A 25,658-nucleotide genomic window follows, 5' to 3' on the forward strand; every position below is an offset into this window, starting at 1 on the left:
CCAGGAGCTCAGCAAAGGCGACCAAGCAGCATATCAACCTCTTCATTTGATCATTCTTCTAGCACCAGCTGACCAACGAAGAGTTCAAAGGTTCCGTCCGCATGGCCTTCACTCTTACCCAAGAGTGAAGGCAACCAAAGTCACTAAGGTGAGGATTTGTACTCTTTTTCTTCACTCCGGGTTTTTCCCATTGGGTTTACCGGAGGAGGTTTTTACGAGGCAAGGAGCCTAGTGCAAAACGCCTAAGGTTAAGTCGCTTCCCGCGTCAAGGCCAAGGCGGTTATCTTTCTTTCCTTTTGTTTTTGGTTTAATTTGAACTTGGAATATTCTCTTTTGAACGTCGAGAGTGTTTGTGGCTAAGCTTGTTAGTCAAAGGAGGCGAAGTGTTGTAATTGCAAAGAGAACACGTCAAAGGACGATCTGTGGACCAAGATGAGTCTGCGTGTCCTTAAGCCCATTCCTTAACCTAGCTATTTAAACCCCTCTTAGCTCTTTTGAAGTTCTTTAGACTTGAATGAAAATAAAACTTTTCTCAAAGAGAGATTCTTTGATCTTGTCTCAACCCTTTCTTTAGTTCAATTCGGGATTGCTCTAAAGAGAACCCTAGCGACTCCAAACCGGGTTTGTCGTCGTTAGCTTGGCCGTATCGAGAGGAGAGCCAAACCTCTCGTGTCGTTAACTCGATCCATCTTTCCTTTCCTATTGCTTCGATTTCATTTCGCATTCATCGTCGCTTCTTACTGCAACCACTCATCAGCCGATCCGCATCCGCTCGACCGTATCGCATATGTCCGACCTGATCGAGGCTTCACGACCGTACTCTCAATCGGCTCGTTGGAATCTCATCATATTTTGTTTCCATTGTTTGATTTGCCTCTAGACTCGATTCCTCAAGTCTTGTCCGAGGAAAGTTTCGCCTAGCTCGCTCTGTCCGAGGACGCTTCCTCCGACCGTTTCGCAACCACGACCTTCGGTCACATCACCACTGGTCATTCAAGTTAAAACCCAACACCCAAAACAAATCTTTCGGAGTAGATAGGATATGAGACAACCGAAGCTACCTCTCACATCCGGCGACGACCATCAACAAGCCTCGTCGGTGACCTAACCACCATAATCTGCTTTTGTCACCTTGACTAGCAGCGCACTCCCATCGATCCACTCCTCCACTTCCACTGCAAGTCGCATCAGCCACCACGAACACAGGAGCCGTGAGAAGAACCACCACAAAATCTCCGGCGTCCTCGACCAAAGGAAGAATCGACCTGAAAAAATATACACTATTGTGATTTCCAATCGATGGGAGTGTGAGTGGAGAAGAAGAAAGAACATTGTAGATTAAAGCATCCATAGCCGCATCGACGATCAAACGGCAGAAGAAAGTAAAAGGAAAAAAAATCTATGAAGATTATCTACTTAAGGAGATAGAGAAAGAAAAAAATAACTAATGAAGATCTAGTCATTGCAAAAATTTCTCCAAAAACAATTTGATGAATCAATTTTTAGTAGAGATGAGGTTTTTGAATTTCAACAAAATTTTACCTTTAGATCTGTAAAAAACCTATTTGGCGCTTTTTAGATTTATTGTTATTTTTCAATGAACTATTTTTTCTTTTATAAATGGTATATACTGTAAATAAACAAACTTAGAGTGGGTTATAAGTAATAGAAAAACTTTTATGTAGTGTTTTAGTAAGAAGGTTTTCAAACATATTATTATAGTAACTAGGTTATAAACCTGCGCATAGCGCGGTATTCTTATATGAATTTGTCTTTAAAAAATGAGATTGATCAGTTATTTAAATTGCTATACATTGACATTAAATATGCAAAATTATTATAACGTTCCTGTTTGTGACAACCCGTCCCGCGGACCCCACTAGCCTCACTGCTAGCCGCCCCAACGGACCCCAAGCTGGCCCTGCAGGGTATCGATCCTAACCCCTCACTGGGCAAATGGAACTATTCATCCAAATCCACAGTAGGTTATTGGTGCACCATGCGTTCCTCGAACCCTGGTCCCCACCCTTTAACAACCTTCCCACAGGACAAGCTGCAGGGCCAGCTTGGGGTCCGTTTGGGCGGCTAGCAGTGAGGCTAGTGGCTAGCAGTGAGGCTAGTGGGATCCATGGGACGGGTTGTCACACTGTTGTAAATAGATGGCTGATGAAAAGTATCGAACCCCAACTCAGGTTTGGGTTGGTGCTGCTGTAATGGGCGATGATCATACTTTATTGTTGGGTGCTAGATGTTTTAGATTACAATCATAAGAAAGTGGATTCCTCTAAATCTTCTTTCTATGCACAATACTTCAAATCTCACACTCGGTCCAGTCACATAAAAGTTTCAGCTCGATCGGACATCCTTACGACCTTTAAAAGATGCCCTTAATAACCCATCTTAGAACTGTTCATGTTTCTTAGCATAAATTGCACCACTTTCCATCAGTTACTTGGCCAGAGAGTAACACACAAAAATCTTTGAGTTTAATTTTTATTAAAGCTTTCTTAGTTTCTATGGATTCTTGGCTTGTTGGCTCCTTCACATAACCTTTGTCTTCATCTTCCTTTCACTTTCTTTCTCTTCTTCCCCTTTTCCTTCCCAGATCTCCATCACACTTGCCATAACCACACGGCATGAGTCCCCATATCCACCATGGTTTTACCTACTATACACATATTTTTAAACTTTTTAATGGTTAAAAATTAATGAAACTTATACTTTTTATATAGTTTTAAATATTTAAACTTTCTATGGAGTTTAAATATTTATTTTATTTTTAAAAATTCTGTCAGTTTTAAATTTTAAACTTTAAATTTTTTTTAATATATAATATATTGAAACTTTTTAAAAGTTTTAATTTGCTCAAAAAGAACCGGATTGAACCGAATAAAATTTTAAAATTTGGACGCCTGATAAATCAAGCTTCCTGCTAATTCATAGTTCGAAGCATTAGTTTTATTGATAATGTTTCGGAACTATTGTCTAAATTTTTTTTAGCCGATGTGGGACATTGTACATAGTTTTTTTCTTTCCTTAGATTTAAATTTTTCCGTTTTCCTAAATATCTTAACAATATAGAAAACTATCATATTTTAATAAAATGTTAATTAGTGAGATGTATAATCCCTATTGGATGTTTAAAATAGAAAACTATTGTTTTTTAAAAAAATGTTAAATAATGACATGTCAAATTTCGATAGGTTGTTTAAAATCCTATGTGCAAAGCTTGGACGCGTGATAAATCAAATTTTCTTGTTCATTCGTTGTTGGAAACATATTAATCTTATTTATACTGGTTTTAAACTATTGTCTAAAAATTTTCTAGCCGATGTTGGATATTTTTCATAGTTCTTTTGTTTCCATAAATTTAAAATTTTCTTTTTTTCTAAAAAATTCTGGAAATTTAAAAATGTTATTGAATGACATGTCAAATCATGATAGGTTCTTTAAAATAATTCTTAATATAGAAAACTCTGGAAATTTTAAAAATGTTAATAAGTGACATGTCGAATCCCAATAGGTTGTTTAAAATCCTATGTGGACGGCCTTAGGAGCTTATAGCTCCTACTTTTATTTAGTATAGACTAGGTTATTAATCCGCGCTACGCGCGGGTATATTTATATCGATTGTTTTTAAGTAGGTATATAATGTCATATATATATATATGCAACAATAATAATATACTTAAAAAATACTATCACAGTATTGAAAACGACCATCAACAATATATGGAACGACTATACGGATAGTAACAATGTATGAACTCAATATGATCTCAGTTCATATAGGCGTTTTATATGGTTTGATAAGTATATTAAGTATAATGCTTTATAATGCTTTATTTTTGATTATTTTTAAGTAAATTTTTCTTTAATATACTTAACTATCATTTATGCTTTTTGATTAAGAAAAAAGACTAAAAATCATATACGGATAATAACAATTAATAAAATCTTATTTTTAACATATTGATGCAGATAATATATACTTTTAACACATGACAAAAATAATAGTTTTAGTCTCTGAATTATTATTAAGGCAACTATTTTATTTCAAACACATTATTCAGAAAATTATAATGTAAATCAAAATATTTAATTATTAATTAAAATATATAAACTTCTATATATTAAAACAAACATCATAACAATATATCAATATGCACTTTTCACATATCAACTAAGTAATTAAGGAGAAGGTCACAATATTGTTCCATGACATCTAGAACACAAAAATATAATACATCAAATTTTGAAGCAGTCCACTTAATACAATTGTATTACACAAAGATGGTCTAGAAGTGTGGAGAACGTCACTTCTGGATTTGAGAGGCGAGTTGCATAAAACTTCAGCAAAACTAATTTGAAGATAAATTGTTAACAACGTTATGCTTAAACACTGATTTAATAGTGGACAGTCTTTTGTACAATTGTACTCACAATGGTTTTTCTGGTGCTCGATCCATACACACAACCGTCCCCACAACTGTCTTATATCCCAACAATGTCTCTTTCACTTCTCCTCTTTCTTGTTATCTTACATGACCTTTTCAAGCTTCTTCTCCACCTATTCCTCTCCTTCTTCATCTCTACCACACACTTCTTTGCCATCAAATGAATCTTTGTCTCATCAATCACCGTTTCCACATAAATTTTGTGCGTCTCCTCAAGTTTTTCAGACATGAATCGGTTTAGAATTTACTCTCTTTGATATCTCTTTGATCATACTCATACTTCGATACGTTTCATGTGTCATTGAGATCCTTCTCCTTAAGTAAGGATTGTTCCTCTAAATTCTTAGCTTCTATTCTCTTCAACTCTCCTTGTTTCTCTGTAAACACTTGTTCTGTTACTCTCAGTTTCTGGTTAGACAACGGAGTTTAACCTTGATGTTACTTATCTTCTCCATCAAGCTCTCTATCTCCTCTCTTTTCATCTCTACTTCATTACGTAGACTCTCTACAGTCCTTTCCATATTTATAATGGCATATTCCCTCGACGCAAAATCTTTAGCGGTCTCTTGCATTCTCTTCTCTGTCTCCTCCGTCTTGTACTCTTCCAACATCTCTCAGGCTTAGTTGTAGTCATCTATTAGCTTCTCGTTCTTGGAACAAACAGTTGATCTGTTTATGCTCTTGGTTCATGCAGAAAAATCTTCTCGACATCGGTGATTGAATTGAAACGACATCTAAATTTCGTGCACCAACGATTCACAGCAGTGCTTCCACACAAGCTACGATTAAATACTACTAACATATTAGTATGTATATTTTTAAAAAGTTGGCACGAAGAAAAAAGAAACAATTGGTAGGTATAATCTTATTGTGAATAAAACACTAAGTATTTATAAGAAATAAGAGGCGTTCATGTTTTAGGATTTGACTTTTCTTACAATTTTCAGCAACACACGAAAGAAGAAAATTTATATTTTTGAAAGATACGAATCACCATTATCACAATTAATATTCGTAAATTTTACTAATTTGTAAATATTTTAATATAGAAATTTTACATAATTTCAAAACTGTTAAATATTGATATGTCTCTTGACTGGTGATTAAAAAAATTTAATATATAAAATTCTGCAAATTTCTAAAAATGTTAATTAGTGACATGTTGAATCCCTATTGGTTGTTTTAAAGCTTAGGTGGACAGCCTTAGAAGCTTATAGCTTCTACTTTTATTTAGTATAACTAGGTTTTGAACCCATGCTACGTATGGGTTTATTTAATATATTTTGATAAAAATTATATATGATTGATGACAGTAATAACATGTTATCTCATAAAAAATTAAAATTAGTACTAAGAAAAAAAATTAAATTTCAGATACACAATTTTTAAAAATATAAAAATCAGTTGTGTTATAAAATCAAATCTGATAAAAATAATCATGAATTTAACTCGACGTCCAGGCGAGGCAAATCAAACTGATGACCTCACATATCCTAAACTATTTCTTTGACCACCAGAAAAACGAAACAATTTTATAATCATGAATTTAACTCGTTTTCATATTTAATTGATCGCTACCACCTATGTTTTCGTGTTTTTTATTCAATGTTTTTTTATTCTTTATATTCTTTCTTGTCATTTTCATTGTCAAATTTTGTGGTAATTGTCGTCGTTACTTTTACCGTTTGGTTCTTCGTTATACTTTTTTCCTCATCAACTTCTTCACATTCTTCCACTGAAAAACCTTTTTTTAGACTACCACACAATTTGTTAACCTATCAAACTCCAAGAACAAAATCATTTCTTTTCTCATAAAATTTGTAAAATTCATAAAGACCAGCATAGTCAACACATGCACCCAATTATTGATAATTTTATCCATATACTTATTTGGTTTTAGATCCACGCATTTAGGAACTTCTCAAACCAAAATCCTTACTTTGGTTTATAATATTTAAAAAACATAATAAAACATACTAATAATTATTTATTTAATATGAATCATATGATATATAGAAATATGAGTACACTATAAGAACATATTAATTATAAATAAATAATATCAATTATATTATATCATCAAATAATATGAACTGTATCATATTATCAAATAACCATAACCGTATATAACAGTTACCGCTTGAACTATAACCGTATTTAAACGTAACTGTTTAACCATTTATTAAACGGTTCTGGTTAAGGTTTAAAAATTTCTAACCATAACCGATGGTTATTAAACAATAACCGTGACAACCGTAACCTGGTCATGCCTATGTATAGCTAATAAAACATGTGTGTTTGTCGTTCTTTTTTTTTTCTTTTTTTTTGGTCAAAAAAAAATGTGTGTTTGTGGTTCATCTTTCTTCTTTAAACCTCAAAATTTGACTCAAACATCAAATTAAAGTTTTGCGATGTCAATCCTTCTTCCTTAGATCCAAAAAAAAAAATTAATGAAAGAATATCAACTCATCTATAAAATCATACAAAAATATATTTTACAGCTCATAAGAAATAAAAAGCACAAATATAGATAAATAAGATAATTTATGTATTACATCAATATTTATAATATTTTAAACTTTTAAAAGGTTTCGAAATATAAAATTTGAACCTTTTAAAAAGTTTCAATATTTATAATATTTTAAACTTTTAAAATTTAAAACTTCTAATAATTAAAAACTTTTTAAAAGCTAAGAACTTTTAAAAGTTTCAATATTTATAATATTTAAACTTTTAAAATTTTTAAATATTATAATATTTTTTTGAACCTTTTTAAAGTTTTAATTTGATCAAATAAAAAATCAGATCAAACCAAATAAAACTTTTAAACTTGGAAGCCTGATAAATAAAGCTTTCGTGCTTATTCGTTGTTAGAAGCATATTAATTTTATTTATACTGGTTCTGAACCATTGTCTAAAAAATTTCTAGCCGATGTGGGATATTGTGCATAGTTTTTTGATTTCCATAAATTTAAAATTTTCCTTTTACTAAAAAATTCTGGAAATTTAAAAAATGTTAATGAAGGACATATCAAATCATGATAGGTTTAATATATAAAATTCTAGAGATTTTGAAAAATGTTAATTAGTGACATGTCTAGTCACTATTGGTTGTTTTAAATTCTAAGTGGACGGCCTTAGAAGATTATAACTTCTACTTTTTATTAGTATAGATTAGACAATTTTTATGTATTATTCTAGGTAATTTCCCAAAAAGAAACTAGCGATAGTATATAAGTAACAAATTAGATGTTAAATATTTAGGTTAATTTATAGGAATAGGCTTAACAATATAATATATTTACAAAAAGCGTATTGGGCTTAATATTGTTCATAAAACTTAATGTAACTTAAAATTTACATGGGTCAATAATCTTGTTGGACTAATTTCATATGGTTCAATTGTCTTATTGGGTAAGGGTCAATCTTTTATTTATACCAAAATTCAACTATTTTTTATTTTTCACCACGGTCAATTGACCCTTATGGTTGGTCACTGGCTCCGCCCACGCCTCAGATGTGTCTGAAGCTCTATTGATCGGTGGCGCTATAGTTTCCTATACGGAAGAAAGATAAAAAAAAAAAAATCACTATTAAAAAACATCAAAAAGTTTGGGTTTTTTTTTGGGTATTGGACCAGGTTACTGAGTGGTTATTCAACCCACATATTACCACAAAAAGAGACCAAGACAATATATTCGTAAGATTGACAAATATATATATATATATATATTCATATAATTTTGTGAACATGTTGTATATACAGTAGAACCTCTATAAATTAATAATTTTTAAATTAATACTCGCTATAAATTATAATTTTTTTTTTTTCGAATTGGACCGTTGTAGAAAATGACATATTTCAATAAAATAATAAGATAATTACATAATGCTCGTAAACATGTGGAGTAAACATTTAATATCTTTAGATGATTACATAATGCTCATAAATTAACAGCTGCTACGTTGAGAGTTCGAATCCACCAACAATAAAAAGATGAGGTATTTAAGTATTTTAAGATCAAAGATATTTAAGTGGTAAAATTTTTATTTCAACAAAAACCCTTAAGTATTAATCAGCCAAATAAAAGATCAATGATGATTTTTTGGGATCTTTTACCATCAACTATTAATTGAGATACATGAACATTCATCTTGGGAAAAAGCTAAGGAGATCAAAATTTACTTTCTAGACTATTAAAACTTAAAAAATAACCTGGATAATTTTAGAACTTTATTTATAAAATATATTTTGGTTTTTTTTTTTTGGTAGACATTCTAGCCACGCAATAAAAAATAATGTACGATTGGAACATCTTAAGGAAGTCTATAACATGATTCTTTTAATCTTTTAAAAAAATGATTTTATTTTTGTCGTTTTGAAAATTGTATCATACAATTAAATGAACTAGATATTAACCCGCCGTGTACCGCGGGCTATTTTTTTAATTAAAAATGTAATTTATTTTATAGATTAACTATATATATAACTAATGTTTAATTTATATTTTTTAAATGTACAACCTTACAAATATAGATATATTAGTTAGTATAGAAATTAGAAAGCATTTTGTTAGTAGTATAGAATTCCTACGTGTACTAAAAATAGGAATGTTATATCAACCACTAATACTTAACTATGTATGTTTTGTTCATAAATTTATAAAAATGTTGAAGTTATATTCATAAAATGTAAACAAACCAATAAACTAATTGACATGTGGTTCAACCAGTCCGACTAATTGATCCTGTAACCCGAAAGACTTCCGGTTCACCTTCCGATCCAGTTTTAAAAACATTTTCGTTTATTGATTAGGCCGATTGTTTAGGAAATGTATGTATGGAGAAAAAATATTGTTTTGTACAATTAAAAATTTAATATTAATTAAATTAATTATAAACTTAATACTTAATGTTAAAAGGAGTGCTTCTGATTGTTTTGGAAATTTTATTAGGATATGAAATCTTGTTTCCAAAAGTCAAAAATTAATATTAATTAATTAAATGAAAACAAATTAATAATTAATACCAATGGCATGCTTGTAAATAGGTTGCAACTCCATGATTTATTTGCTAAATGTTTCCAAAAATGTATATATATATACTTTTTTTTTGTCAACAAGAGATTAGCTCAGACGAGCCAATTGGTAGGGAAATCGTTTACAAACAAAACTTGGTGCGGAGATGTACGCGTTTGGCGTGCCAAAGATTCCGCCCTTACATTAGCATTTCTAGGAATTAAAGATAAAGAGAAAGAAGAGAATTCCTCCCTATCAGTTTTGATGTCGTCAAGGTACGCCGAGAACGCTGGCCAGTCGGAAAGGGAAGACACCATCTTCACCAAATCTGAGCAGTCGGTATAGAAAGCCACCTCTCTGAAGTCATGGCCGATCATGCAGCGCATCGCCCAAAGGAACGCTTCAACTTCTGTATGTAATGGAGAGAGGCTTCGCCGGAAATTCTTGGCTCCCAAAAACGGCAACTCTGTCTGGACCGAGGTACAACACCATCCAGCACCTGCATACAAATCCCCTGCTTTCCAAGAGCCATCTATGAAACAACGGTATCCCGAATAGACCAAAGGAAGGGAAGCAGTAGTCACCCTAACTGGTATCTCCGAAACACCTGGGATAATGGGATAGGTCACTTGATCTTCCTCTAGCTGAGCCTGCTGCCACGCTGCAGCTTCTCCCTCTGCTACCCTAACAATATCCTCCGGCCGCTCAATTATATTGTCAAAGACACGTGGATTCCTTGCTTTCCAAATAAACTACATGAGCCAAGGGAAAGCCGCAACATGAGCCCCAGGATTCTGCTGCCCTAAAAAGTGATCAACATTTGCATATACCGATTATGTCGGAAAGAAATTAGGACCCACCGGCACATGTGCTAGGGCCCAAACCTGACGGGCCGGAGGACACACAAAGATAGCTTGATTTATTGTCTCCATATCCGCACCACATCGTACGCACCGTAAATCACAAGCAATACCCCGTCGTCCCAAATTTGCAAAAGCCGAGATACAACCAGATAAAACCTGCCACATAAAATGCTGGATCTTAGGTGGACAACGAGCCCTCCACACGCTAGCGAGTAGGGGGGTAATTTCTGGGCCAGAACCAGTGGCCGCAAAAGTCCGAACCATGTCATGACGTGCAGTGTGATAGCCTGATTTGACTGTATACCGCCCAGTTTTTGTGAAGTGCCAACCGAAAGGATCATCCTTTTGGTTACCACCCAATGGTATAGCCCTTATCAATGCAACATCAAGTGAATCAAAATGCTCATCAAGCATATCCATACGCCAAGTATTAGTTTGTCGATCAATTAAATGATTCATTTGAAGAGAAGGGTCCTGTAACGGGCCCTTACTTAAAGCTGGTCTCGGGAATTGAGCTGGTACCCAAGGGTCAGACCATATAGAGATGGTGTCCCCTGAGCCAACCCGTTTAATAAGCCCTTTTACTTACCAGAGAGCGAGCAGAACAGATACTCCTCCATCCATAGGAGGGAGAGTATGACCTAATCGGATCCAAAGGATGCGTATTCCTATAATACCTACTCTTAAAAACCCTGGCAAACAAAGACTCTGGAACGTCTATCAGACGCCATAGTTGCTTGGCCAGTAATGCCGAATTAAAGTCATCCACATTCCTATAACCCAGACCACCCAACTGTTTGCTGACACATAATTTCTCCCAGGCCAGCCAATGCATGCCCCCTGTCTGACCATTAGTATTCCACCAAAAATTTGCCACCGCACTGGTAAGCTTGGATGTAATTGTTTTTGGTAATCTAAAACAAGACATCACAAACGTTGGAACAGTAGTAGCAACAGATTTAATCATCACTTCCCTTCCCCCTTTTGAAAGCAAATTTGTAGTCCAACCATTCGTCCGACTTTGAATCCGCTCACGAACAAAAGAGAATACCTTGGTTTTAGCCCCACCCAAACTTTCGGGTAAACCTAAATATGACCCCATACCTCCCAGAGTTGTGATCCCGAGAACATCCTGGAGCTTAGTTTTTGTATGGTCATCAATCTTGTGCCATAACTGTACCGAGGATTTTGAGAAATTACTTTGTTGACCCGAAACAAACTCGTACTGTTTTAAAATATCTAAAATAACCCAACATTGTCGTCTGTCCGCCTTACAGAAAAAAGACTATCATCGGCAAACAACAAATGCGTGATAGGCGGGCATTTGTTCGCCACTTTTATCCTTGTAATAAGCTTATCCCTCTCTTATTTCCGTATATTAGCAATCAAAGCCTCTGTGCATAAGATAAACAAATAAGGAGACAGAGGATCACCTTGTCGCAACCCCCTTTGTGGAACTATCAAACCATTCGGCTGACCATTAATAAGAACCCTATATTGTACCGAAGTGACACAAAACATTATCCATGAAACCCATGACTCTGCAAAACCCATCTTCCGTAACAAAGCTGCCACAAAATCCCACTCAACCCTATCGTAAACCTTACTCATGTCTGTTTTGATGGCCATAAATTTCCCCTTACAAGATGGATTTGTACGTAAGCCATGAAATATCTCTTGAGCAATAAGAATATTATCTGAGATCAGCCGACCTGGAACGAAAGCCGATTACGTCTCAGAGATAAGACCAGGTAAAACCCTCTTAAGCCTCTGACATAAAATCTTAGAAATGATCTTATATCCAACGTTGCACAAACTAATCGGACGTAATTCTGCCATTCGAGTAGGCTTGGCCACCTTTGGAATAAGGCAAATATGAGTTCGATTTAGGTCCTTATCAAAAACTCCCTCCACCAAAAAACCATTAACCAAAGTCACAAGGTCCGTCTTAACTATACTCCATGCTTTTTGGAAAAACAAAGCTGTCATCCCGTCCGGCCCAGGGGCTTTATCCGGATGCATCATAAACAAAGCGGACTTGACCTCTGCCTCCGTAGCGGGTCTTGTCAACTGGTCATTATCCTCGACTGTAATCACCGTATTGACCTCCCTTAGGACCTCCTCAAAATTATCCGGGTTTGTTGAAGTAAACAAATCCTCAAAATATGATACCGCCGTATTACAAATATCCACATCCTCAGTTGACCAGGTGTCATCCTTATTAAACAAACCAGTAATCCGATTACGAGCCCGTCTCTGTTTTGTTAAGGCATGAAAATATTTGGAATTTTTATCCCCCAATCTCATCCATTTACTCCAACTCTTTTGATACCAATAAATCTCCTCATCCCCATACGCCTGACGTAAGCGATTCTGTAAATCCGAGATTGTGGAAGGGGGAATTGAATCATCCACCAGAGCTACCTCCAACTGCCGCTTTAAATCATCAATGGTTTCCCTACCGTATGGGACTTGTGATTTACGCCACTGAGAAATTGCCTTCTGACAATTCCCAATTTTACGTACGAACGTATTTGAATCCTGGACCAAATCTCCGTCCCACCCTGATGCAATCGCATCCATTAGTCCCGCCTTACCAATCCAGCGGCGGTCAAACATAAAACTCCTTTTCCCCCGTGGCCTTTTTGCCCCAACACTAACCACTAGGGGCTTGTGATCAGAGGCAATCATTGGTAAGTACTCCGTCACAGTGTCCGGGAACAAATTATGCCAGTCCTCATTCCCTAAAGCCCTATCCAACCGACAGCGAATAGGCTTTTTATCGCGCCAACCCCTCCAAGACAAACAATCACCAAGATAGGGAAACTCCAAAAAACCACAGTCCTGAATCATACCATTAAAAGAAAGAAACGAGGAAGGATGGCGTAATTTCCCACCACGCTTTTCATGATTACCTGTTAGCTCGTTAAAGTCACCAACTACAAACCAAGGGGTGGACCGAGTTGAAATAATTCTTAAGAGACGTTCCCAAACCAAATCTCGATTCTTAGGGACCGGATCACCATAAACAAAAGTTAAATGTATTATCCGACCTTTGAAAACAGCTTCAATGTCGATTAATCTGTTTGATTCAAACAAAATTGAGACCTGAAAATCACCTTGATTATAAAATAGAGCCATACCACCACTACACCCGATAGGATCAATTGTTTTTAAATTCTTATATCCAAAATGACCAACAAACTTTTCCAAAATAGAAGTAGGTTGTTTAGTCTCCATGAGGAATAAAAAGTCTGGCCGATCTTTGGTCCATAGATCCCGAAGATTACCAATTGTGGCCTTATTACCCAGGCCTTGACAATTCCAACTCACAATATTCATAAAATAAAATTAAAAGTTAGGGGAATAAAAAGCCCCAAGTTCACCTCCTCCCACCCTTGAGCAGATGAAAAAATAACAAACTCAACACCCGTTTGCACAAAACCCATTATTGCAATGTATCCCCAAAAACCCAGAGGACTACAAATATGATAGGAAAGCAGAAAAAGATTGTATTCAAAAAATAAGGCAGCAAACCACCTAAAATACATGGGACAGCCGTAGTCCAACAGACCAACAATTACTAACAATAAATAAAACTCCCGGTACCAAGGCAAGACAAATATAACAACCTCCCGGCAACAAGAGGCCTTACCAATAGAATAGAAAAACAAAAAACCCTTGTAAAAAGATAACAATCTCAGCCGGCCCAATATGAGCCCAGTAAGCGGCCTCCTTCGGTCAACCATAAACAAAATCTGAACGAAACCATCAAAAATCCATCGATGAAACCAGAATAAGAGAGAAGCGGAGAACCAAGATAAGGGCGAGCAATGATGTATTATTACTTGCAGAAAAAAGATACATTGGGTACAACCCAAAATAGAACAAACCAAAATCACAAAGAAAAACCAGAACATAAAACAACTACAACCATACTGAACATCCGTAGATAACTTATTCCCTAAGAACAAACGCTGAGAAATCAAATAAAACAAAGAAGACCAAACCAAAGGTTGCTTCTGCAGAAAAAACCAAAAGACGTAGCCCGCATCCTCATCCCCTTGCCGCCTTATACTGACTAAACACATTAATCAACTGCTGGGTTTGGAGGCTTTCCTCCTTGGTGATAACCGAGTTTCCCATTCAGTCCAACACCTTTTGCTACCGCCTTCTTCCTCGGAGAGATTAGAGAAAACAAGTTCCGCTTTTTTGTGCTAGCACCTGGGAGAGCACCCTTTTGCTTGACCACTTTGGCCCGTGAAGGATGCATTGTTCCCCCCATTTCCTCACCCTATGACTTATCCTCCGAGACACCTTCCACAACATCACTAACTGTTTCCATAACCGCTTGATCAGAGAGATCCCCTTCAATGGTGCTCTCCTCCGCAACCTGCTCATCCGTAAGGAGAGAGTCCTCTTGGGAAATGTCTCCTGACGCCAAACCTTGCTCCTCCATGATAGTATCCATAAAACTCAAAGTGTGGTCTTCCTTAGTAGGAAACTCCTGACCCAGCAAGTTACTAAGATCATCAGAGAAAAGCACCTCTTGCTGCGACAGTGCCAGTGAACCTGAAACTGTTACACTTGGGTCAGCAGGAAACAGAGTCTTACATACCCTCTTGTCCGCACCTTGTGCAAGAACCGACATTGACTCCACAGAAGGAGCCCCCGTAGCAACCGTCTCCTCCAAACTAGGACCCTAGAAATCATCCAGCATCTTCTGCTCCTCAGCAGTAAAGTTGTGTCTCACATCACTTGTACCAGATTGGACTTGATCATTCCCCGAGATAGGGACCTGTGAGGTTGAAACAGGACCAGAAACCATAGGAGTTTTCTTCTTCACGAACCTCTCATCTGCCTGCGCACCCCTTTTATTCTTCCACCACTTACCGCTGAAACCCTGAGCCGCCCGATGATTAACCGCCTGAGAACCAGCACCACGGCCATTCCCACTAGCAGAACCTTGATGAGGCACCCCTAAATTAGCACCACCCAACCCCGAAGCATTACCACTAGGCAAGCCATTCACCATCGCACCCTTATAACTCTGAAGTTTGTCCTCTGGCCAAGGTTCAGAGTTATCTTCCAGCCGCTGTTTCCCCTTGTCACCAAATAGTGGGCAGCGGGATATGTCATGACATAGACTTTAGCAACGCCGGCAATACCCAAATAGACGTTCATACCTCAGAGATATTGTCGTCTCCTCTCCACTATGAAACTCAATGGTGGCATCAAAGATCAAAGGCTTGAAGCCATCCAGCAGAATCTTCACTCGTCCATTATCCAAGTCAACCTCCTCTACCTCTCCCAAATCAGCACCGATAGTACGAAAGGTCTCATCTGCCCAAAAATGCAGAGGGACACCCATCACACGAACCCAAAACTTGATGTGATAAGGGTATCGCGGATCTACCACCGGCTCCCATCTGACCAAGGAGAGCATCCAATGATCAAAATGATAGGGCTCCATCTTCAGGACCTCCTGAATATCATCCTCGTGATTAAAATCGAACTGAAGCCGTCCCAAACCCAAATCAGCTCCAATAACCCTCTCCTCCATCTTCCAAATCCGCGGTAGCATAAACAACAATGCTTTCATATCTTGCATCACTGGATTCATGCATCTACCAATCATCGTTTTAGCATAGCCCTCAATCAATGCCGTATTATCAAATTGTGGAACCTTAATCTTCAGCTTACCCCCTGACCCAGAAGAACTCCCTTTCGCATCCTGAAGTAGCAAAGCACTCTGAGACATCACTCGCAGTGGTAAACAACACCGTGATAAACACCCAAAACAAGAGAAAGAACAACCCCGGTAATCACACTCAAAAGGAACGCAAAAGAAACTTAGTAGAAAAGCTTGTTGGAAGAAAACAAAATGAGGAATAAGCACAGACCATGGAAAGTATTTATAATCAGGCTCGAAAGACCAATCCGAACTGACACTTAATGTCGGAGCCACAAAAGGAGAAGAAATCTCCATCCCGTAAGAACCGCTACCCAGATATCCAGAATCTCGACCCTGAATTAACGCCCATGATAAACCATAATCAAAAGCTTGAAAAACCAAGAGATTCCCTGAAGCATTATCTCCGAATCCCTGGGTCAACGCCCTCTCACTCCAACCAGTCAAGATCCAAAACAATTCAATCAACCCGATATCCACGCCAAAAAAACGCAAACCAGAAGAGGGATTAATGACTGATCGCTCTTCCCTGAATCCTCCCTGTGAATCCAAAGAGGAATCTGGAGACAACCGGTAAAGCCCCAAAAAGAGAAATCCAAATCCCGCAGATCTCCATCGCAAATAAAAAAAAATTATCCAGCAACACAGAATCAAACAACCAAGATCTCAAGACGAAATCCACCCTCATCAAACCCAATCAAAACCGAAACAAAAACCAAATCCCACCCTAGAAACCGATCGCCATAGCTATGAGAAAAAGATTTTCTCGAGAGAACTTTTTTTTTTTAGAACATATATATATATATATGCATAATTAATGAATGTTATTAATATATCTCCTACATATATGCGTAAAAGTTTGAATAAAAAGATAATAACTTTACATTTCTTGAGAGTCACATATGGAATTTACATAAGTGAACGAAAGCTTTTGACCAAATTTCTAGTCTAGATTTAAGTATAGTATAAAATTCATTATTTTCATTATATGGAATATCACTAAAGTTATATATGTAATGTTATATCATTATATCATTATATCATTATATATGTATATAATACACACAAGACCAACGCAATCAACTTTTGTAAGAATAAAAACTAGATACGGGCCCGCATATACGTGCGGGGATGTTTTCATAAGTTTTTTTTTTATTTCTAAAAGAATTTGTTATGTTGTTGTTAATTACAAATTTGTTTTGTGGGTTTGTTGAGAGTTTTTTTGTAAAAATATTGTATTACAAATATTATGCATAGTTGTAAAATAAAAAAAAATAGTATGCATAGTTGTAAAATAGCTTCCGGGGATAAATTTTCTGATCAATTTTAACATAAAGTTTTTCTTAGTCCTTCATACATATTACAATTACGTTTGGCAAAGCTAATGGTTGTTGTAAGTCTTCTAGATTCGGACCCGCACGTACGTGCGGAAATGATTTCAAAAACTAAGTTTACTATCCTGTATGCATTATATTATATACATGTGAGGTAATACTTGTAAACATATTTTTAGGAATCAACATTCATAATCCAAACTTGTACCTGTTTAGTAATAGATTTGTTTTTAGTTCAGTTTATACAAACAGAATAATTAAATTCGTTTTTGTTATAAGTAAAGACAAAAAAAAAAGAGAAAGATGGTATGTCTATTTCGAGATCTCAGATTCGTCTCATCCCATATATATCATGTTTTCTCATTCATAACTATAGTTTAAATAATAATTTACTGATTTAAAATATTATATTTTATTCCAACTGATTAAAACATAACTAAAAGATTTGGTATAACATTTATAACCCGAACGTATATCAGTTGGGCATTTGGTACAAATTATTTCATATCTATTACAAATTATTATAAGATTTTAATACTATAGATTAGATAATATATACCTGAAAATTTATAGATTATATTTACTTATTTGGTTTATCATTGTAAGCTCGCAAGTAACCTGAAAAGCTGCGGGTTCACTGGAAAATTAAATAAATCTCGTCCTGTTTTCTTTCTCCCAAAATTTTATTTCGAATTTTAGTTGTCCAACCTTAATTAGTGATGTAAGTATGCATGCTTTGAATTAATTTTGTGCCAAATAGGTAATATAAAAATGAGTTTGGAAAAAGAAAAAAAGCATAATTTAGAGTTTTTTTTCTTAAGAACAATTCTTCTAAACATTTCAGTAATTTATATTACTGAAATTACTGTTGGGTTTTAAACGGCCCAAGGAAAAAAATTCTGTCAAGAACTTTAATTTTTTTTTTCTGTCAATGTCGAGAACCAAAAATTAGAAAGAGAAAGTTTCTCTGAAAGCAATTGGTGAAGACGCATGCGGTTCTTCATCCTTCCTCTATCAGTCAAAGCAAGGCTCATCAGTCATCAATGTTGATCAGGTTCTTACAATTTTATTATTCTCTTGTTTTGTGTATGTTATTAAAGTTTTGAATCGAAGTGTGTTTTTAATTGTTTAGTTTTCTGTAAATTGTTTGTCCAACAAAAAAAAAAAGAAAAAAAAAGTTTTCTGTAAATTGTTCTCAAACTATAACTATGAGAAACTGAATGACTCAGTGACTTCAACATCTTGATTTTTATTGTTTTCGCAGAATATCATTGTCACCATCACAACTCTTATTTTCTACGATTATTGATCTAGAATACCAAGTCTAGTAAATGATTAAAATTAAATATAAACTTTTTCTTGCAAATCCGATTATGGGTTCTAGGCATAATATTAAAGTGGTGCTCGATTTTGTTAAAACTATTCTGATAATAGATGATTTGAATGACCTTTCTAATACACTTTTTTTTGCCGTCAAATATACTCTCTTACATTGGAAAGAAAGACAAAATCAGTTTCTTTTTTGTCATGTTAATAAGTTAGACAAAAAGCTAAACAATATGGATCTAGGCAAGAGAAGCATATGCAAGCACCTGCCATTCCATAGAAATAAGAGGTTAGTAATTTAATCCTCGTAACTTCTCATTTGAAAACTAATCAGAATAGATTTGAATTAATACTAAATAAACTTAGACAAAGTAATTTTTGAAAATATAACTCCTACATGTAAACCTTGTGAACCTTATAGTTATATGTACACTGTAGATGGTATCTTTTTCAACATAGAGAATTGATTGAAAATAGCTTCCAAGTTCCAACTATGATCATGATAGCATGCATCTGCTATTGCCTCTTAAATCTGTAATCAAAGAGAAACTTGCAAATCAGAAACATAATTCTTCTCAATTATTTTCCAATCGAGTTTAATCACAAATCTCTCTAATTCTTTGACATTTTTTTCTTCACTCCATCCTAAAATTGAGAAGTTGTGAACAGACATATAGAAGATTAAAACAAAAAACATTTAAAATAAAATTTGTTTCATCTATTATGCTGTTTTTTTAACTTAGTTTTCTTACATATAAATGATGTATTCTCACATCATCATCATCGAGTATCATCTTCAAGGTTTCTTCTAAGAAAGTTGTATATTGCCTCAAACTGGGTACAATCTTCACTTGTATATTCCAAATCATTGTTTGCAGCCATTTTTTTTGTTTTTTTTTTGGAAAAATTTGTAATTTTAGATGGTTTGCAGTATTCGAGATGAGTTACACCTTCATTACGTCTACTGTATTTATAGTTGTAGGGCATGTTTAAAAAATTATTTTCTAGTATTTAAGATTTAATCATATCGTCTATAATTATAATTGGTAAGTTGCTAAAATTTTATATATAAGAATATTTCGAAATCGTTTAGAATATGGTAATTATCCGAAATTTATGTGTAAATTGTCAAAGATGATATTTTATTAAAGGAATAATTTTTTAAAGGAAAGATATTATAATATTGTAATCTCCTAATCGTAACAATATAATTTGAATTGTTATATGTTACATTAAAGGTTGACATGCTAAATACGTGGGTAGATTTGTGGGAAGATTTGTTTAACTTTAGGAAATATACACTTTAATATCGTGCAATCATATTGTTTGGCTACAATTTTTATTTGTTCTCTTTAAGTTCATCTACACTAAAATATCAATTAATACCTGTTTGGCTCTGATTTTTTGGCTAACCGTAATCCATTTAATATATGTTTACGTGGGTAGATTTGTGGGAAGATTTGTTTAACTTTCGGAAATATACACTTTAATATCGTGCAATCATATTGTTTGGCTATAATTTTTATTTGTTCTCTTTAAGTTCATCTACACTAAAATATCAATTAATACCTGTTTGGCTCTGATTTTTTGGCTAACCGTAATCCATTTAATATATATTTGGCATTTCATGTAATAATTTTTTAGTCTATGTTACTTATTAAAAATGCTTCCCTTTTAATAGTATAGATACCATAGAGAAGAAAGGTAAATCAAATTACAGATATGCAAGTACCACAAGTTAAAAGTTTTATGTTGAAGAAGGCAACATAAATTTTTATACTATAATTTTCTTATGTGAAAAATAATTTTGAATCTAACTTTCTTATATGTTTATTTTTGTGAAATTAAAAGGTAATTACTAAAGAGATTTTTTTCTTTATTTTCAGAAATATAAATAATGGCTACCAAGAAATTTTCAGCTATTATATTACCTTTCCTTATGATATTTACTCTCGTGCTATTGCCCATAACATCAAGTATCCCAATTATTACGTATTGATTTTAGTTCAAAAAATAAGTTTTGAGATGTCCTTAGTAATTTAGTTAAAGTCAGTGAACACAAATATTTGTATTAGTATTGGTCATTTAATTTTAAAATATTAATTTATTTTTATGTACTTATTCTTGCAATTTTTTTTTATAAACATACATAACAGGAAAACGGAAGCCATGTCAGGATTGGAGATATGGATGTAGCAGCAGAGTTGCATGTAATGCAAAGTGCTTATCTCTTGGTTACAAAGGAGGAGACTGTGTAACATTTGCTTTTCCTGTTGTTGCTGCAAAATCAATTTGGAATTTCAAAATGATTCTCCTACTTCTAGTCCGATCATGACAGATTAATCTTCAATTACTACGTATTTTAAATTATATAAATAAAAACATATATTTAAAGATAATTTATTCATATTATTGCCATGATCACATAATTATATTTTTGCGGACATTTTTTTGAGTCATTGATTGTGAGAACTGAAACTAAATTCTCTTTCCGAAGTATTTCTGAACGGAGGAACCTACCACCGTTATAATTCCGAACTAAATCTAGAGACAAAATGTTGTAGAAAATGAAATGTGTATTATTGCTTCTGAGAAAATTTTTCGACCCCCATTTACAGTCCCCATTCTTTTGTATTTATATCATTCTATTACAATTAATACCAAATCAATTCACTGCGTAATCCTCGCGTCCTAATCAATTCGATTAATTGCGGAAATTTTTGACCAAGTCCGAACTGCGAACTGACTCGAGGGGTACTTATCTCCGCTCCAAACCTTCTATCGAGCTTAGTGGGCCGATCCGAATCATGGCCTTGGCCCATTTTGATGGTTTGGTCTGGGCCTTACTTCGTTATCCCGAGGTGAACAATCGTGGTTACTACAGTTGCCCCCCAAGTCCTCCGAGCTGATTAGCTCGGGGGACTTTTGATCTTCAGTCAGTTGGTTTTGGGAAACTGAATATCCCCCCCCCCCATATATCATGATTTGATCGTGGTAATGATGAGATTTGCCTTCCCGAACAAGCTCTAGGGCCCACCGTGAGGCTTAACACGTTATAAGAGAGAAAAAATGAACCGGGACTTCTCGTTTTCCCAGGCAATCATTACTTCATATCGGTTCCGTGTTAAAGGTAACCCTCCCAACTTCTTTCTCGTTTATTCTGAAAATTTGTTATTTGCTCTTTGTGTCTTGCTTTGCTTTCTGCGTTTTGCTTTGCTTTCGCCTCCTTTGTTCTTCGTTACTCGTCGGAAAGCATGTTGCCTCCGAAATCCATGCCGAGTATAGTCACAAAATCTCTAATTCCCGGCGCTTTTGGTCCTCATCAACCGTCGATCCTCTCTGCGAACAGCATGGCCGAGATTAGGGGATCCACCAGAATTCCCCCGGAGATTGAGATTCGATTCCTGGAAGCTCACGAGTCTCTGGAAAACCCACCTCCAGGCTACTGCTCTGCGTTCGAGATCTTTTTCTCTGTGAGCGGACTATCATTCCCACTTCGAGTTGGGCTTTGCACTTCCCCATATGCGCCCGAATTTTGTCCGGACCGTTCTATGTCTTCAGACTCTGGGGGAAGAGTTCGATTACCAGCTGTCCTTAGCTTATTTTCTTCACATCTACACCGTGAAAACGGGTCGCACCAAGGGTACTCTTTACGTAAGTCCGCTCTCTGGGCTGAAGGTATTCGATGACCTCCCCAAAAAGGATGAGAAAGTGCGCAAGTCATTCTTCTTCTTTCCAGTTAATGACCTCACCTTCAGACACCTCACGAGCTCGCATGTGTCGAAGTGGACTTCGAAAATTGGTAGCACGGTGTACTTCGTTAGGTACCGACTAGTTTTCAGTTTTTGCTTCTTACCACTTTATTGTTTTTGTTTCAGCCCACTTCGAGCGAGGTTTGCTTTCTCCGACATTCGCAGAGTTCTTTTCGCGGTTCTGTAGCCAAGGTGAAATTGCCTGGGACTCTTTTTTGTGTGAGAGAATTAGAGAGTCTGGAGCTAGGCTCAGGAGACGTTCTCTCGTTTGTTCTGTCCCTCCCCCTATTTCTGACACTTTGTCAATGGGCTATAGGGAAGAAAGAGCTTTCAAGAAAGAGCTCGAGAATGCTTTGAAGGAAGCGAAGAGGCAAATGGCTGCTGCCCTTGCTGAAGGCAAAGCTTGCAGTCCTGCTAAAAATACTGACTCTTCTGCCCCCGAAGTGAGCAAAGCTTTCGTACCCCTTGCTGGTCCTTTCAAATCCCCCGTGATTGTCATTGCTGACTCCAGCGACGAACCTCGAGAAACTGAGGTTCTCCTCCGACATTAAACAAGGGCCCCATTGAAGTGAGCTCGCAGTGGACCGAGCCATCAAAAAAGAGGAAGGAACCTGAGTCTTCTTCTTCTTCTTGCGAGAAAACCCGAACCCGGACTAATTCGTCGGGGGATGAGCGGGGTAGATCCAGCTCGAGAGATGGAGCACCTTTCTCCAAGAAGAAATCTAGGGATCCCCCAAGTACCAAGGAGTCTGGGGGTTCCTCCGGGAAGCTACCTCCGAAGGAACAGCGTCATTCTCCTCGAGGTAAGCGCGACTCGCGAGATACTTTATTTTTTGTTTTTATAAATTTAAAGTGGAATAACGTTGTTCATGCCGTGCAGCTCCTCCTGCTTCTCCAGCCGACCTAATGAGAAGTTACACCCGACCTGGAGTTCGGGTTCCAGCTTTTGTCGATATGTCCGAGGTCAATTGTGCAAACTTCTTCTGTTTCGCAGATAAAGTCGGCGAGGTTACTGAATATATCTTTTGTTTTTTTTTATTACCCCTTTCTTTTTTAAACTAACAAGTCGTCCCTTCACAGATGATGATCGAGTTTAACAATTAGGTGGCATCTTATGAGGAGCAGCTGTTTGCTTCCCCATCGACCTCCAAAGTGAATCACCTTAAGGAAAGAGTGGCTGACCTCAAACCCAAGTGGCAGAGTTTCGCGAAGTTAGACTTCGGTTTTATTGACTTTCGCGAAGTTTAACTCCGAACTTTCTGATACGAAGTAATACTTCGGTTTAATTGAATTTTGCGAAGTTTAACTCCAGATTTTATGACACGAAGTGAGACTTTGGTTTAATTAATTTTGCAAAGTTTAACTCCGGACTTTCTGATACTAAGTAAGACTTTGGTTTAATTGAATTTTGAAAAGTTTAACTTCGGGTTTTCTGATACAAAGTAAGACTTCGGTTTCTCTGTTACGAGGTAAGACGTTTTTTGAATTTTTGAAGTTAGACTTCGGCTTTTTGATGATGATCAACCATTCTTAATAAAAAGTTAGAGAAAACTACTTTCGATTTTATTAAAAATGGATAGCTGGACTCGAAACGGGCTGCCTACGTACCCTTACCAGGATCAAGCCAACCGTAGTTCGATACAAGATTATTCAAGCTAATTATAGAAACGTTTGAGATGCAAGGAGTTCTAGGATCTCGGGACTGATTTCCCCTTTGAATCTTCCAGCTGATAGACTCTGTTGCGCACTTCGTGAGTGATTTTGTACGGTCCTTCCCAGTTGATTCCCAGTTTCCCCGCGTTGAGCTCTTCGGTGTTCTCTTGGACATTTCGCAAGACTAAGTCACCGACTGCCAGAGGTCTACCTCGGACCTTGGAGTTATAGTAACGTGCCATGGCGTTCTGATAATTCTGCATCCAAACCAAAGCTCGGTCCCGACGCTCGTCAATGACATCCAGTGTGTCTCGCATAAACTCCTCGTTCTCCGAGGCTCGAAGTGGATTCAGGGTGGTCCGAACTCTGGGTTCTTCGAGTTCAGCTGGGACTACGGAATCAACACCATAGACCAAGGAAAAAGGTGTCTCATTTGTAGCTCGTCGAGGCGTGGTTTGGAATTCCCATTGTACACCTTGCAGTTCATCCGGCCAGCATCCTTTGCGAGAGTCCAATCGTTTTTTCAAATTCGCCAGTATAATCTTGTTCATCGCTTCGGCTTGCCCATTTCCTTGTGGGTAACGAGGAGTTGACTTAATAAGCCGTATTTTCTATTTGGCACAAAACCCTTCGAACTGCAAAGAGATGAACTGCGGGCCATTGTCCGTGACGATTTCGTGTGGAACGCCATACCGGTAGATTATGCTCTTTAGCACGAACTACTCTACTTCCTCACTTGTCACTTTTGCGTAAGCCGCTGCTTCAACCTACTAGGAGAAATAATCAGTAAGGGCCAGCACGTACTGAACCCCCGGTCCTCGGTGTAAAGGGCCAATGATGTCCATAGACCACCTCATGAAGGGATAAGGTGGGGACACAGAGGACAGGAGCTCGGTAGGCTGGTGAATTGAAGGAGCATGCTTTTGACATTTTTCACAAGTTCGGGCGTAATCCTCACAGCCAGCAACAATGGTGGGCCAAAAGTACCCCTGCCAGTTGATTTTGAAGGCCATGGTCCAGCCTCCGGAGTGGTTTCCATTGGGCCCATTATGAAAAGTTCGCATCAGTGTCACGGGTTCTTCGCCAGCAACACACATTAGATAAGGACCTGTTATAGATGCAATACCGTGGACTGACAGTTTTAAGTTTTCTAGCCGCCCACTTGTCAGCTGGGAGTTTGCCTCGTTCCAAGTAAGCTCAGATTGGGCTCCGCCAGTCTCCTGTCCCCCAATTGTTAGTGTTCGTGTTGCTCAGAATCCTATCAGGTAGGATGGTTCGATCCGGGCATGGTGACCTAGGTATCTCCGGAGTCTGGACTTCCGTACTGGTTTCCTGTTCGTCATAGTCCATATGAGTGACTACCATGGTCGGAGAAATTACTTCGGGTGAGGGGCTGGAAGAAGTTGCGCGAGCTGCTTCTTCGCCGGCTATCTTCTTCCTCATTGTCCTAGTGACGACATGCGAGCTTTCTAATCGTATGATCGGGTACTCGATAACTTTTACTGGGATTATTCTTGTGGTTGTTGGGTCCGAGGTCGAAGCTAGCGATGCCAGGGCGTCCGC

General features: G+C 36.7%; 3 protein-coding genes and 1 pseudogene across 3 annotated transcripts; 2 read left to right on the top strand and 2 right to left on the bottom strand.

Moving 5' to 3' along the window:
- Nucleotides 1-14,161: 14,161 nt before the first annotated feature.
- On the bottom strand, nt 14,162-16,775 carry LOC147930961 (uncharacterized). Its single transcript, XM_087477108.1, has 2 exons — nt 16,766-16,775; nt 14,162-16,590 (listed from the first exon to the last, which is right to left on the bottom strand). Exons 1-2 carry the CDS (start codon nt 16,773-16,775, stop codon nt 15,488-15,490), a joined length of 1,113 nt encoding a protein of 370 aa, XP_087333234.1. The 3' UTR covers nt 14,162-15,487.
- A 3,812-nt stretch (nt 16,776-20,587) lies between these two features.
- On the top strand, nt 20,588-21,033 carry LOC104732486 (defensin-like protein 82; annotated as a pseudogene).
- A 911-nt stretch (nt 21,034-21,944) lies between these two features.
- LOC147930962 (uncharacterized) lies at nt 21,945-24,076 on the top strand. Its single transcript, XM_087477109.1, has 5 exons — nt 21,945-22,368; nt 22,569-22,975; nt 23,023-23,245; nt 23,323-23,450; nt 24,023-24,076. Exons 1-5 carry the CDS (start codon nt 21,945-21,947, stop codon nt 24,074-24,076), a joined length of 1,236 nt encoding a protein of 411 aa, XP_087333235.1.
- A 54-nt stretch (nt 24,077-24,130) lies between these two features.
- On the bottom strand, nt 24,131-24,646 carry LOC147930963 (uncharacterized). The gene has a single exon (XM_087477110.1). It carries the CDS (start codon nt 24,644-24,646, stop codon nt 24,131-24,133), a length of 516 nt encoding a protein of 171 aa, XP_087333236.1.
- Nucleotides 24,647-25,658: the final 1,012 nt, after the last annotated feature.

Source organism: Camelina sativa, chromosome 12 (assembly GCF_030686135.1).
Source record: "Camelina sativa cultivar CO46 ecotype springtype chromosome 12, ASM3068613v1".
Classification (NCBI taxonomy): Eukaryota; Viridiplantae; Streptophyta; class Magnoliopsida; order Brassicales; family Brassicaceae; genus Camelina; species Camelina sativa.